A 16163-nucleotide genomic window follows, 5' to 3' on the forward strand; every position below is an offset into this window, starting at 1 on the left:
TTCTTTTCACCTGACAGTGAGGAGTTTCACCAGGGGGATGTAGCACATGAGAGGATCACGCTATTCACCCCAGTTCCCCCTCCCCCCTGAACAGGCGCCCTGACCAACCAGAGGAGGCGCTAGTGCAGCGACCAGGACACATACCCACATGCGGCTTCCCACTCACAGACACACCCAGTTGTATCTGTAGGGATGCCTGACCAAGCTGGAGTTAACACGGGGATTCGAACAGGCAATCCCCGTGATGGTAGGCAACGGAATAGACCGCTATGCTAGCCAGACGCCCCTCATCCACCCTTTCTTCCCATGAGTCCTAGGTCTAAAGTGAAACTCTAGTTGTACCTCTGCTGCTAACTGCTAGCTGTCGTCCAGGTGAGGTCAAATAGAGTTTATAGGCTAGCCATGTTAAATGCAAGGCCCGTCACTCAGCACAGACACTTTAACTGTGGGTGTATGTGTCAGCATAAGAGCGACATAAAAGAAATACTAACTTGTTATCTTCAAAATACATGCAGGTTGTGTTTTTTTTTTTAACTTTTTCTTCGCATAAAGGTTGATGTTTGGTGTTTGTGTACATAACCACCTTGGCTCGCTTGGTTCTTCACAGGAGATGGGTTCATGACAAAATAAAGTCCACAAGACGCTCCCAGCCTTCCATTAAGCTCTTGATATGAGAAAGTATAGGTCAGGAATTCAAACTGAGTAGATCTTCAAAGACAGGCATTTCCTATCAAGGAAATAACTCCATTCAAAGTGTGTGAGCGTGTGTGTTTGCCCGCACGCACGCGTTTGAGTGTGTGGTGACACAAATTCAAGCAATGGACTTCAAGGAAAAAATGGAGACCTTTAAAAGTCAGTTGGTGCCGTCGCTATTTCTTTGACACTGACTTTTATCTTGTATTCATTGAATCTGTAAACAGCATTCTCTACTCCTGCCACGAGTGCTCCTCTGATCTAGACCGAGAATGGGCTGCGTTTTGCGCCCATCTCCTGTAACAAAGAGCAATACAGTACATGTGCCCTGGCATCAAACAACAGCTAAATAAACATGCACTGTCTCTTCCCTTCTCTGTAACCCACTCTCTCTTTCTTGCTCTCTTGCACACACTCTCTCTCTCTCTCTCTCTCTCTCTCTCTCTCTCTCTCTCTCTCTCTCTCTCTCTTTCTCTCTCTCTCTCTCTCTCTCTCTCTCTCTCTTCTCTTCTCTCTCTCTCTCTCTCTCTCTCTCTCTCTCTCTCTCTCTCTCTCTCTCTCTCTCTCTCTCTCTCTCTCTCTCTCTCTCTCTCTCTCTCTCCCCCTCTTTTCCCCTGCTGGCCTCATCAGGCCTGCGTTCCACACTAAACTGAGCTACAGTCGGGATTTTAATTGGCCCTCCACAATCAACAGCAAAGCCCCACGAGGATGTGCTCGTTCCTAAGCCAGGCTACGCTCAAGGACCAGCGTTGGGTTTTGAAGTGGCCTCACACAGTGTTTTAGAAACCACTCTTGAGCGTATGGAGTCTGAAAAATACATACGAGCCACAGGGTGAAGGATCCAAAATCCATATGATCTATCGATGGCAAGGAAACTGGCTCTTCGTTCACGCGTGTCAGCAAGCACGAATGTATGAATGTATCTGTGAAAATGTGTGTGTGTGTGTGTGTGTGTGTGTGTGTGTGTGTGTGTGTGTGTGTGTGTGTGTGTGTGTGTGTGTGTGTGTGTGTGTGTGTGTGTGTGTGTGTGTGTGTGTGTGTGTGTCTCATGTGGAGGTTAGAATGCTAGCCCACCAATAACGGTATTGGTATGATGTGAAGCTAATCCCCAGGGAGTGGTATTTGAAGAGGGAAGATAATTTTAGAAGTAAGGTCAGCATGTTATATGTTTATGGTGTTGCCGGTGTTGTTTGTGAAGATGCACGTCTGGTCTATGCGGGGGGCTCACCTGGGGCTTCAATAAGCTGCTTGTAGATTCCCAGGAACGCCGACTCTGCCTCCTTACTGCGCTTGTTCAGAGCAACCACCTGCCAGGCAGAAGACGCAATTAATGCAAACATCAAATGATATAATCCAGGCACGGCCATAAACTCACTTTACAGTGTAAAGTTCATTCATGTTGTAAATCTTTAGCTGAAACAGTAAAAAAGCTTCACTCCTTAACCCTTAACATCCCAAACAACCAAAGAGAGCAAAGGTCAAAGCCACAATGCAAATACTTAGGAATACTTGTTTGTACTGTACACTGTTTGGTGTAAGGTACAATATATAGATTAGTTCATATGTTATATCCATATTATTATCAATATTTTTTCTTTTTTGGATTTCCCCCCCTTTTTCCTCCCCAAGTGTACTTGGCCAATTACCCTATTTTCCGAGCCATCCCGGTCACCGCTCCACCCCCTCTGCCGATCCGGGGAGGGCTGCAGACTACCACATGCCTCCTCCGATACATGTGGAGTCGCCAGCCGCTTCTTTTCACCTGGCAGTGAGGATTTTCACCAGGGGGACGTAGCACGTGGGAGGATCACGCCATTACCCCCATTTCCCCCTCCCCCCTGAACAGGCGTCCCGACCGACCAGAGGAGGTAATAGTGCAGCAACCAGGACACATACCCACATCTGTCTTCCCTCCCACAGACACGGCCAATTGTGCCTGTAGGGACGCCCGACCAAGATGGAGGTAACACGAGGATTCAAACCAGAGCTCCCTGTGTTGGTAGGCAGCGGAATAGACCGTCACGCTACCCGGACGCCCTATTATTATCAATATTATCCATACCATATTAGCACATTATACCCACAACTGATTCAACATAAAAAGTAATGACAACAGTGGAATCGAGGCTGGGCACAGAAACCGTCCTGTCTGGCTGCCAAGCAGCGACATGTTGTGAGGTGACATTTGGTCTGTTCAACGTAGGCGCTGGCATGTGCTAGGAGACATGCCACTGACAGTGGCCTCAGTCACCGGTAGCACTGGGCACCCGCGATACCCTGCTCCACGGGTGACGCAAACCAATTAACAATTCATTAGGAGGGACAAAGAAAGTGAATTAGCCACCACCTGGCCCCATGGAGAGGGCACCTGCACTAGTGAATATGTGGGTTACGATGCTTCCGGCTCCCGCTAAGACCTCAGCCCTGTTTTTGTTGAGTGGGCGGATGCCAGTGGCTGCCTCGCGATGTCCTCTGCACTCTGAAACACTAAATCAGATCAGGCTCATCTGAATGCCCCCCCCCCCGCACTCGAAGAGTAGACAGAATTCAAATTATTGTCATCTATTGTCTATGTCATTTCTGTCATTGCTGATTACAGCCTCCGTCGAAATCTGCTCAATGGACTCCACTGAGGAGGGTCAAGTACATGATGTCTCTTAGCCGGCCTGCTCTTTATCGTGCTGACTGCACTTAAAAAATATAATTTGCTACAAGGACCAAAACCTGTTATGAGTACGATGAGAGAGGTGATGTGTGTGTGTGTGGGGGGGGGGGGGGATTTAGGAGGCTAATAAATAAGGTGTGTGGAAAACACAGAGACGGAGAGCCTTTGATTTACTGGAAATGACCAGCGTCTTCCCCAGGGAGGCATAACGCCAGCATCATGTTTAAAGAAGTATCATAAAGATCAAGCAAATCCCCCCAATCACTCCCACTTGGGGCAGTTCAGAGGAGTTCATGGAAAATGGAAAAGGCAGGAGCCCAATCAATACAGATGCAATAGTCTGCAGCTCTCTGCCAACTCCCAGCTACACAATTCACTCAGCTATGACCCCCACCACCACCACCACCACCCCACCAATCTCCACAATCCCCCAATCCCTCCGCATCACCCATTCATTCCCCTCCTTCTCCTTCCAGTACATGATGTCACCATTAGCTTGTGGGTTCATTATCGGACTGCACGGTTGCAGCCAGCCTCTATAAGTACAGGAAGCTATACCAAGAAATAATGTTTACTAGGTCTCTGACTTATTTCGGCTGGGCTACAGTTTAGCTTATCCCCATTGAGGGGAAACAGAGTGCTTTTTGCTTTCTTTTCGCTGTGACAAGCAGCAGTTGGATGAACACAGGCCCTTTTTAAATGTCACCACCAGGCAATAATGGACCCATCTTCTTCCATGTGACAATGAGCAAAGCCCTGCTCCAGGGGTACTTTGTGTCACTCAGACAAACTATTATCAACCTGAGCCTCTGTCTGAACTACATGGCCACTACAGCAGGGTGGCTGAACCCACCACTAGTCATCAACTTTTTCCCCTGACAGTCTCCTGGCCAGTCTGGTGTCCTCTAAAGCATATAGATCAAACGGGGCTCCAAGTTGCATATGTAAAAAGCCTGGGATGGTGCAAAGCCAACAGGCTCCATCTTCCACAGACACATGGGGGTCTCCTGGCCCTCCATCATCCTTTAATGAGAGAACACGGAGATTACCTCCACAATCACACCATTAACCTGCCTAGAGACGCTAGCAGAGACATCAATCACGAGCCTGCCTGATGCCCTCTCACATAAGCGCCTGCTACGTGTATATGCCCCCCCACCCCGAAAACACACACGTAAATACACGTATATGCACAGACACGCATGTGCGCACACACGCATACATAGACACACACAGCCTCCACCATCATCAAAGCACTCAGAGGTGTCATGCATAATGTGGGCTGCTAAGAGACTCATCTTCATCTCCATGCTAATCCACCTTCAACCAAGCGCATAGGTTTTCACACTAGCAGGTGGGGCTCTGGACCTAATATAGCTCTGGTAGGACTAAAGCTTGCAGTCTTTTCTCCATTCTGGCTGTAACACAGCCAGGAGTGACTCTGGCTTTGGGCAACAGCTCGCCACATACTCTGTTTTCACCCGTTTGGTAATAAAGGATAGGGCTACCAAGGGAATTGGCCGGCCGCAGGCCGCAAGCATGAGAAAAGCTCACAGCACAGCAACAAGAGAGTCAGACAGAGAGAGAGAGAGAGAGAGAGAGAGAGAGAGAGAGCGAGAGAGAGAGAGAAAGAGAGAGATGCAGGGAACCTGTTAGCAGTGCTCCATAACTCTTCACACAAGATCAGAGTGGGCAGAGCACAGCCTCTGGGACAAGACTGCTGGGAAATACTTACTGATAAGCCTCTGAGAATACTTACAGTACCCACAAGACAGTCTCTGTGTATCCGTGTGTGTGTTTTTTTGTGTGTATGTGTACGTTTGTGGGAGTGAGGGTGCAAATAAGCATGTGGAGGGGAGAGAATTAAATGAAGAGGAGGGGAAAGACAATTCTGGTATGAGGGAGAAGAGGATGAAATGGGGCAAGTGGCTACTGAACGGCAGACAGAGAAAGGGAGAGAGAGACAACATTAAAGAAAGGTTCTCATAAAGAGCGCAATTAGCAATTATGCAGTCATCAATTACAATTATCACAACTGGTGATTATGCAATTATCACTCTAAATCATCGTCCCCCCCCCCCCTCAACCTTACTAGTGCACTACCTCCTGTGATTTGGGCGTTTGAGGATGGGTTGTGTGATGATGCAGGTGATTAGAATGTGTGACAATGGGGGGTGGGGATGTTGGGCGGGTGTCAAAACTGAGCTTGTAGTGCATGTGATTGTGTGTGCCAGTGCATGACTGTGTGCATTTATATGTGTGTACAGAACACATGCACGTGCTCACACAAGAGCACGTGCATGTGTGTGTACCTGGGCACCAACTGTGTGTGCGGTGTGCATGGATGTGTATGCATTTGTGTCTGGTTTTGCACATGTGTTTGCTTGTGCGTAGAAACAGCGTGTTTGTGTGTGTGTGTGTCTCCACACTCATGGCCAGCTCAATGAGAAGTTGGCTGCTGCTGCTGCTGCTGGTGTGTGGAGACAGCGAGTGTATGGTCCCACAGTCCCAAAGGCCTCGAAATTACCTGTCATCTTCTCCATGATGCAAAGGTCAGCGCACAATCATATGAGTCCATCCCACTATGCTGCTCACTGAGCAGCCAGCCCAGCCCACAGGCTGACAGGATGTCACAACAGGCCCGACACTGCGTTGAGCTTATTAGAAGAAAACTCCGGTAACCGCACCGCGGCGATGCTGCATTTCATAACACCCTCCACAAACATCCACCGGATTCATAACAAAGACGCCCAGCCTGGGTGTTAACCTGAGAGTCTAAATGACGAAAATAAAGTGGAAATATGGCTGGCACTCGGATGTTAAGCATCCTCGAATCACGTACCGTTCATTTTCATCTTATCTATACTTCAAGACAAATATATCATTTTAGACACAGAGAGCACAATATGGTATGGTATTCTGGACATGCCGCTCAGCCCTACGACAACCTTGTACCATTAGTGTTTGTTTTGCCTTGAGAGTAGATTCAGCACAGAGGCAAGTAGGGACAGATGTTGAGTGTGTGTGTAGTGATGGATGAGTGGGTAGAGGAGATGGACAGAGGTAAACACTATATAGTAGTATAGGTGTACTGTTGGAGAGATGAGGAGTGAACACCTGCAAAAATACACCCACCAATATACATACACAAGCATACATACCCACACTTGCACAGTGACACACTCACACAGGCCCAGATATGTGCTTGCTCACACGTAAACAGGCGTATACCGTACAAATACACACACACATACCATGTGAGAGTTTGCACACTCACAGACACAGCTTCATAAACAAACTTGGCTGCTAAACAATCCACACACACACACACACACACACACACACACACACACACACACACACACACACACACACGTGCAAAACAAAAAAAACAAAAAAAAACGTCAGCAGTTCAACAGTACAAACCCACACACACACACACACACACACACACACACACACACACACACACACACACACACACACACAGCATTCCAGGGCAGATTTATTCATGGTGACACCCATTTGGGGGCAGTGGTAACAGCATGGCTGTGCTGGCGCTCGTGTCTGGGTGCCCAGCGAGATGAGCAGTCAGAGCACTGACACACATCTCGTCGCCACGTCAATTCCAATCTACGGCACCTGTCACTCAACACGCCACACTCACAGCACACAGACGCCACTGCCGCGCTCCCTCCGCAGAACCGATTCCTGCTGTCATCTCAGCCCACCAAATGGCCAGAACTGCCCATGTGGCTTATTCGTCTTTGTGTACCCAATCCTGATGTGAAAATGTGCTCTGTAATGTATCGGTGAATTCAAAACACGCGCAAAGCTGCTTGACTCACAGGCTAAGAGAGGGGAATTTCAGTAGAATAGAATAAAAGGGAACAGAATATCTTACAGTCACTAGGATGTATTTTGTAACACTAATAAGATGGATGGTTAAAAACAGAAAAAAAACGATTGAGGAATGAATCCTGTCATTAACTCTAGACATGTCCCCCCCCCTTTTTCTCCCCAATTGTATTTGACCAATCACCCCACTCTTCCGAGCCATCCTGGTCACTGCTCCACCCCCTCTGCTGAACCGGGGAGGGCTGCAGACTACCACATGCCTCCTCCAATACATGTGGGACGCCAGCCACTTCTTTTCACCTGACAGTGAGAAGTTTACTAGGGGGACATAGTGCATGGGAGGATCACGCTATTCCCCCCCCAGTCCCCCCCAAAAAAGGCAGCCAGACCAACCAGAGGAGGCGCTAGTGCAGCGACCAGGACACATACCCACATCTGGCTTCCCACCCGCAGACACAGCCAATTGTCTGTAGGGACACCCAACCAAGCCAGAGGTAACACAGGGATTCGAACTGGCGATCCGCGTGTTGGTAGGCAACGGAATAGACCGCTAAGCTACTTGGATGCCCTCGTCTAGACAAGTTTAATATACAATTTTACTATTTCGTGTGCATTTTAATTATCACACTTGTAATATAATTTCATGTGTTATGGCTTCCACTGCAGCACGGTGGCGCAGTGGTTAGTGCGGTCACCTCACAGCAAGAAGGTCTGGGTTCGAGCCCCGGTGTAGTTGAACCTTGGGGGTCATCCCGGGTCATCCTCTGTGTGGAGTTTGCATGTTCTCCCCATGTCTGCGTGGGTTTCCTGCGGGGGCTCCGGTTTCCTCCCACAGTCCAAAGACATGTAAGTCAGATGAACTGGTCGTACTAAATTGTCCCTAGGTATGAATGTGTGTGTGTGTGTGTGTGTGTGTGTGTGTGTGTGTGTGTGTGTGTGTGTGTGTGTGTGTGTGGGCCCTGTGATGCCTGGGGCCCACACACACACACACACACAGTAGGAGAGGGCTATACCTTCTTTTGGAAAGGATACCCCCTAGGAGGTCAACACATCCATGGAGTTGGTTTTGCAATTAAGAACAGTCTCTTACCCAAACTCGAAGAAACACCAGTGGGCATTAATGAGCGGCTTATGACTCTCCATATACCCCTTGCAAAATGTCGATACATCACCTTGATAAGTGCCTATGCTCCAACTTTACCATCTCATGATGAAGAGAAAGATCGCTTCTACCAGGCACTCGATGATATACTCATCAACATCCCAAGGAGCGACAAAGTCATTTTGCTTGGTGATTTTAATGCCCGAGTTGGGAAGAATATGCAAAATTGGAATGGAGTGATTGGCGCCCACGGCATTGGAAAAGTCAACCCCAATGGCATAACACTTCTTAGTCTGTGCTCGGAACATGACCTCACCATCACAAACACCATTTTCCAACAAAAGAATAAATACAAGGCATCCTGGATGCATCCCAGATCCAAACACTGGCACCTGCTTGATTATGCTATCGTGAGGCGGGTTGATCTTAAAGACGTGCTCCTTACAAGAGCTATGCGAGGAGCAGACTGCTGGACAGACCACCGTATGATCCTGACAAAAGTCAGAGTACATGTCCGACCCTTGAGACGCCAATCTGGGCCAAAAAAGAAACCACTCCACTGCGCCAGACTATCCAACAGCGACACCCGAAACACCCTCCGTCGTTCTCTAGCCGACAACTTAGTTGACATTGAACAGCTGATCAACTCAGAGTCTGGGATGGATGAAAAGTGGACCTCTCTGAGCACCACCCTCTTTGACAATGCAGCCCAATCCATTGGCTTCAAAACCAAGAAACATCAGGACTGGTTTGATGACAATGCCGGAACGATCTCCACCCTCCTGGACAACATGCATAAGGCACACAGAGCTGCCCTCAGCAACCCACTATCCCAACCTCTCAAGAAAAAATGGCAAGACCTCCGCTCTGAGGCCCAAGCAACTCTACGGAAACTGCAAAATGAGTGGTGGATTTTGAAAGCCAACGAAGTCCAGGCTCATGCAGACAGGAACAACATGCATGGTTTCTATGATGCAGTTAAGGTCATCTATGGTCCCAGAAACTGCTCCCTGACACCCGTTAGGTCTGCTGATGGAACAACTCTCATCAAGGATCAGGCCCTGTTAGTGGAGCGGTGGGCCGAGCATTTTAACACCCTGCTCAACCAGCACATCCCCAGTGGACTCAACTGTACTGGCAGAACTCCCTGAACAGCCTACCTTGCAAGACCTAGACCTCCCACCATCTTTTAAAGAAATCCTACATGCAGTCAAGACCCTGAAAAACAACAAAACCCCTGGACCAGATAATATTCCAGCTGAAATCCTCAAGGAAGGAGGCTACCTCTGTACGAGGACACTGTATCTCTATATCCTTGAGGTGTGGAGTCGCGAGTGTGTCCCCCAACAGTGGAAAGATGCCAACATTGTGGCCATTTATAAAAACAAAGGAGACAAATCCATCTGCTCCAACAGTAGGGGTATTTCACTGCTGGCCATTGCAGGAAAGGTTCTAGCCAAGATCATGCTCCGCAGACTAACACTCGCAGTAGCCGAACAGGTCATACCAGAGTCACAATGCGGCTTCCGAAAGGATAGAGGGATCGTTGACATGATCTTTGTGACACGCCAGCTCCAGGAGAAATGCAGAGAACAGCACAAGGATCTATACATAGCATTCATAGACCTCTCAAAGGCATTTGATACAGTTAACCGGGCCCTGCTGTGGCAAGTCCTGAAGAAATTTGGATGTCCACCCAAGTTTCTTACCATTCTTGGACAGTTTCACTCAGGAATGATGGCCCGAGTGGTAGTGGGGAACCGCAGTTCTGAGCCCTTTGGTGTGCAGACTGGAGTCAGACAAGGCTGTGTGCTAGCCCCAGTCCTGTTCAATATCTTCTTAGTCTCTGTTACAACACTGTTACGAAGGAGGCTGGAGAAGCAGGCTGGAGTTACCATTGACTTCAGACTCGATGGAAACCTATTCAACATCAGGAGGTTCAGGCAACCACCAAGTTGACCTCTGAGACCATTATTGAGCTACAGTATGCCGACGATTGTGCCCTGGTAGCTCACACACCAGAAGCTCTACAAAACACTCTGTCGGCAGTTGTTACTGCATACAGGAGAATGGGACTGATTATTAACACCCAAAAGACAGAGGTAATCTGTCAGTTGACTGCCGGCCTCCCAAACCACCCAACAACCTTCACAGCAGAAGGGCAACAACTGGCCACTGTTCCTGCCTTCAAATATCTGAGAAGTATGCTTTCCGACACCTGCAAAATAGATGATGAGATTCAGCACCGCCTCAAAATCTTTTGGCCATCTAAGGAGAAGGGTTTTCCAAAACAGCAACCTCAATCTCCACACTAAAGTGCTTGTTTACAGAGCAGTGTGCATCTCCACACTACTCTATGGATGTGAGGCATGGACCATCTACAGCCACCATCTCATAAGCCTGGAGGCCTTCCATGTGAGGTGTCTCCAGAGGATCCTCGGCATTACTTGGGAGGACAGAATGCCACACAGAGAGGTGTTGGAGCGGGCAGGCAGCTGCAGCGTGGAGTCTACCCTAAAACACCATCAACTCAGGTGTCTTGGGCATGTTATTCGCATGCCCAGTGAACGACTCCCACGAAAAGTCCTCTACGGCCAACTACACCTTGGCCAACGCACTGCTGGTGGGCAGAAGAAGCGGTTCAAAGACCAAATGAAGACCACACTAAAAAGATGTCAGATCAACCCCTCTTCTTTGGAGGAACTTGCTTTCTGCCGCACAACCTGGCGCTCTCACATCTCAGAGGGAGTGAAGTACATGGAAAACCAGCGCACACAACACCGTGTAGCAAAGCATGCGAAGAGGCATGCTCGCAAAGCTACCCCTACCCCCTCCAGCACCACTTTTACATGCCCGGTCTGCAACCGCAACTGTGCATCCAGGATCGGACTATTCAGCCACCAAAGGACCCACAAATAGAAGAAGATGGTCATCATTGGGCACGATGGACAACCAGCAAGCAAGCAAGTGTGTGGGCCCTGTGATGCCTGGCGGCCTGTCCAGGGTGTCTCCCTACCTACCAGGGTGTCTCCAGCATCCCCACGACCCTGAGAGCAGGATAAGCAGTTCAGATAATGGATGGATGGATGGAGGGCTTCCACTATAGCACATAAGTCAACAAAAGGGGGATCTTGGGAAGTATTACGTCTGGCACTGGACTCCAAAATGAGACGAGGCAAAATGTGTGAGCCCTCAGGCCCAGGCCCTGGTGGAAAGTGCGGGTAATGACCCAAACTGAGGAGTGAGCAGATCTCCACAAATCAAGTCAGAGTTACCGTAATCCTGATGGACGTGGCATGCTGAGCACTGCGCGAGACCGAACACGGCACAACTTTAAACCCAGATCAAAGGGCCTGCCGTCTCCGCTGGTGTCACCAAGGTCCACCTCACCACCTCCACGCCACCGCAGACAGCGAGAGCCAGCAGAGCTACCGAGCGAACCCCGCCCATGTGTCACAACTCCAAACCAGCCAGTCAGCTAGGGGGTGTACCGGCTCAAAGTCACGGCAAAGTCAAGTGAGAAGAGGGAGACAAATGGAGAAAAGGAAAACAAATCTTTCTCCAAACATCTTTGTAGTTCAACAGACAGAAGTTGTCATTTTCTTTGAGACAGAGCTTTCTGATGTTTTGATGCAGTGAGTGACCTACACCCCATGAGGAACGTGTGTCTGCTGAGAACAAGCGCGTATCCATCATAGTGTGATGGGAGGGGTGGGGAGGGCCGGGCTGCACCGAGGCTGAGATGAAGCCAGAGGTGATATATTGAAAGAAGTGTTTTGAGAAACAAGTGCACCCGGGATGGGTTTCAGGACACTACAGTAAGGACTCGCAGAGAAGAGAGAAGGACTGTAGGTAGGGGCTAATTATAAAAACAAAGTGCCCCCATTATCCCGCCTCTGTGCTGCCCTGGTGAATAGCGCTACAACAGATGGAGTGTCATGGGTAACTGTGCCAATGTGAGGCCCGGGCCCAGGAGTGGTTGGGCCCTGGCAGGCCACCTGCAGAGCAGCCTTGCCAGGGGAAGGCACAGCTGCATATCTCGCCCTCAGACACATGTTGACAGTATTTCTCTAGCCCTGGCTACACTAGTCAAGGTGAGACAGCATCTCACACACACACACACACACACACACACACACACACACACACACACACACACACGCACGCACGCACACACACGGCGAGCGACAGAGAGAGAGCTCCACAATGATGGATAGCACTCTCCATCCACCTCTCCTCTCTCTCCCTCTTAGAAGGCTGGTGACTTTCCAGTGAGGCAATTATCATTGCGGAATGCATAATAGCCTAATTAATTACAGGTGTCAGCACGGCCTTTGTTTTACCATGGAGGAACATCATGCCAAACCCGCAACTGCCGAAAGAACAGCGCTGATGAACGAGCTTCAAGCCGAGGCTGGAGAAGCACGGCTGACGGAGAAAGCGAACACTGCAAAGACAACTTGAAGTCTGCCAACAGCCCTCATCTATGACTAACAGAAGATGGATTGGAAACACACAAAAAGAAATTAGGTCTATTATTTCCTTGATAAATCTGCTGCTGTCAATCGCTGTGCTCATTGGAGGCTCTCAGGTAGTAGACCCATATGAGGACAGTGCCTGGTAATTTTTTTCAAGAGTAACCCGAGACGAGCACAGTGTTGGTGGCAGCACTATCAACAATGAAACCGTCCCTTTCCCGGTGTTCTCGGCCAACATGGCACATCATTTGTCCTGTCAGATTTGCCTGTTTCACTTATTCTACTGAGGAACCCGGAAAGCGGAGAATTGCTGTGGATAGAAAATAACTAGCAGCACATGGAGAGAGGGGATATGAATGATGGGGTGACAAGAGAGGAGAGACAGCAGAGCAACTCCTTTCATTCTCCTCACAAACAGGAGCACATATTTGTGCAGAATGTAATAAAACAGCACCTCGTGCACACCTCATCTGCAACTCCTTTATATATCTGCATTTATATATGCATGTGAGTGTGTATGTGTATGTGTGTATGTGTGTGAATGAGTCAATATATTAAATTATATCTCGTGTGCTTGACTGTATGAGTGTGAGCGTAAATGTGTCGCTGTGACTGTAAGCGTGTGTGTGTGCACATGTGCATGCATGCATGCATGCACGCAGCCTGTCTTTCTGCAGGGGGGGGGTCGTGGTGGTAGGTTGATAATCCCTCTACGCCCGCAGGCAGTGGGGGATCATTGTAGAGTACATTGAGTCTAATAGGAACCGGCGCTGCAGTTGTATGCAGCTCTCTCCGCTCCCACTGTGAGGGGAGTTTTACATAATTAATGACTGTTGATGTTTCTCAGGTAGTCGCCCGGCAAATTCACTCCGGACTCGGCTGCCACCACTGCCGGTCCCATAGAGAATGAGCGACACCGGAACAGACAGCTTACATTACAGGCATAAACAAGGCAATTTTGTACAGTGTCTTCAGACATTACTGTGAGAGGAGTTCAGGGCCAATGATTCAACCGACTTCAGAGAAACATTAAGAAAGAGCTTTTCTGTGTCTCAGAGCCTACAGAGAATTTGTGCTTGATGCAAGTCAAACCAGTTCCTTTAGTGCTTTTTATAATTCTGTATGCTGTTAGAGGCCCACAGATATAAGCACAGCGCCCTTTCAAGATAAGACGGACAGCTCGAGATGGATGATCGTTCATGTCTGAATGAATCGGTTTAATCTGGATGTCGATCTTAATATATGTGTGTCTGGTGGTCCGGCTTGTGAGTTCCAGACCACTGCCAGCGAGGCAAGGCCTTGGAGCATGCTCACACTGCTAGGAGGCAGTCCACATTTATACTGGAGCATGTTAAATTAAACATTTAAACATGACACCAAGGGAGGGCTATTTTTTACTGTTCTCGGCCTACTACTCATTATTAATTTGTAATAACCTTTAAGGCTTTTTGATGTCATGCATATTTTACAGAGAGATATCACTCCCTTTCATATCCAGACCGGAGCGGTCCTGTCGATGACGGATCACCAGAGTGCCACCAAAATGTGCTGTCATCTACTATAATTAGGACCAGGTGAGGGTTAAGAGTAATCATGGTAGTGTGTGTGTGTAATCTTCTTGCCCAGTCGCATATTCGTCTCTCCACCAGCACACAGACTAGTGCATCTATGTGACACTAACGCCCTCAGCTTAAACAGTCCAGTGGTTTTTAAGAGGGGAGAGCCAAGATTTTCTCCAAAATCATCTTGCACAAAAAAAAAAGTGTGTGATGAGTACATAAAAGTCTTTCAGGCAGTGACCTGATGATCATTTCGAGGCTTTTAGGTATTTATGAGAGCCCGGTGTGAGGCGGCCCATTTCAGCAGTATAAATCAAATGACTGGTTGAACACGGCCTGTTGGGGGAAGAGGCAAATTAACGCGCCCCCCCTCTCTTCCTATCTCCCCCGTTCCTCTCTCCTTCATATCCCTCTGTTAGAGGGCTGGCCAAGGCCCATCTCCCTCTCTCACTGCTGGGAGCCCCTCCATGCCTGCTGGATGCCAGCCTAAAGCCTATGTACACCAGTGCCAACATGCCACTAAAAGCTGTAAAACAAACGAGCTCTGTTTGGTTAATGTACAGTGATTGACCTCTACTGCCAGATATTTGCCGTCATGATCGTAATGACCGACTTCCCGGCCTGATCACTCATATACAATGCAACATGCGCAGAGCGGCATTTCAGTTTGAATGGATGGGCGTTGATCAGATGAGATGCCTGATTTCTGAACCTATTTTCTATCACTAACCAGCCATGTGATGCCATTCAAAACTGGATGGTTGATATTTCTCAAAATAACCATAAAATAACCAACATAAAATAGTAAATAAATAAAATAATCAATATGTCATAATGAAATGAGTGAACATTATTTTTTTGCTCTGTCCATTGTGAGACAAATAATTCAGGAGCATTAGATCAATCCTCACCAGCCTAAAAAGCAATTCTTCAGCAAGCTTTATATATAGGACCTAACTTTACTGGGTATCTACTGGATGCTCACAGTTACATAACCCTCCATACGAGTGTAGGACAATTCCATACGGGTTATAAATAAAGAAACCTGACGCACGGGCTGCAGCCACTGTGATTTGGGCAGGTTCTCACATGGGATGTCATGGTTCTGCAGTGCTAGCCGCACTGCTATTTCAGGCGCTGCCTCATTAGAACATCCACTGCTTGTGAGGAAAAAAACAGCCTTTACAAAAGACGTTTCATTAGGGGAAAAGAGACTATGAAGAATACGTTCACCTCCAGCCGCACTGTGTTCTGGGGCTAAAACTTAACACACTGTAGTATGGATAGTTACACACACACACACACACACACACACACACACACACACACACACACACACACACACACACACACACACACACACACACACACACACACACACACACACACACACACACACACACACACACGTGTGGTATCAATGGTCGGGCATGCCACAGTGTGGTCTGTGCAGATCTGTGTCACACGGTGGAGTTCTGTGGGCCCCGTTGGCACCATTACAAACACACAAGCTGCTACGATGGTTGCAATTACCAGAGGCCTACTACCCTGGAAAGACTAGAATCTGAAAGAGGAGCGTAAAGAGAGTTTGTGTGTATGCGTGTGCATACAAGGCATGGGAGGGAGGGAGAGAGAGAGAGAGAGAGAGAGAGAGAGAGAGAGAGAGAGAGAGAGAGAGAGAGAGAGAGAGAGAGAGAGAGAGAGAGAGAGAGAGAGAGAGAGAGAGAGAGATGGACTGAGAGAAAAGAGCATGAAGATTGTGTGTTTGTTTGGGTTTGTGTGTGAGTGAGTACATTGGCATGAGAAAG

General features: G+C 48.4%; 1 protein-coding gene across 1 annotated transcript in view; it reads right to left on the reverse strand.

The window, feature by feature from the left end:
- The window catches only part of cux2b (cut-like homeobox 2b), a 92587-nt gene that overhangs the window by 20215 nt on the left and 56209 nt on the right, over positions 1 to 16163 (reverse strand). The window contains exon 4 of the mRNA XM_056288881.1: positions 1922 to 2000. Within this exon, the coding sequence (XP_056144856.1) occupies positions 1922 to 2000 (79 nt within the window). The remainder of the gene's footprint in view (positions 1 to 1921; positions 2001 to 16163) is intronic.

Source organism: Lampris incognitus, chromosome 1 (genome assembly GCF_029633865.1).
Source record: "Lampris incognitus isolate fLamInc1 chromosome 1, fLamInc1.hap2, whole genome shotgun sequence".
Taxonomy (NCBI): domain Eukaryota; kingdom Metazoa; phylum Chordata; class Actinopteri; order Lampriformes; family Lampridae; genus Lampris; species Lampris incognitus.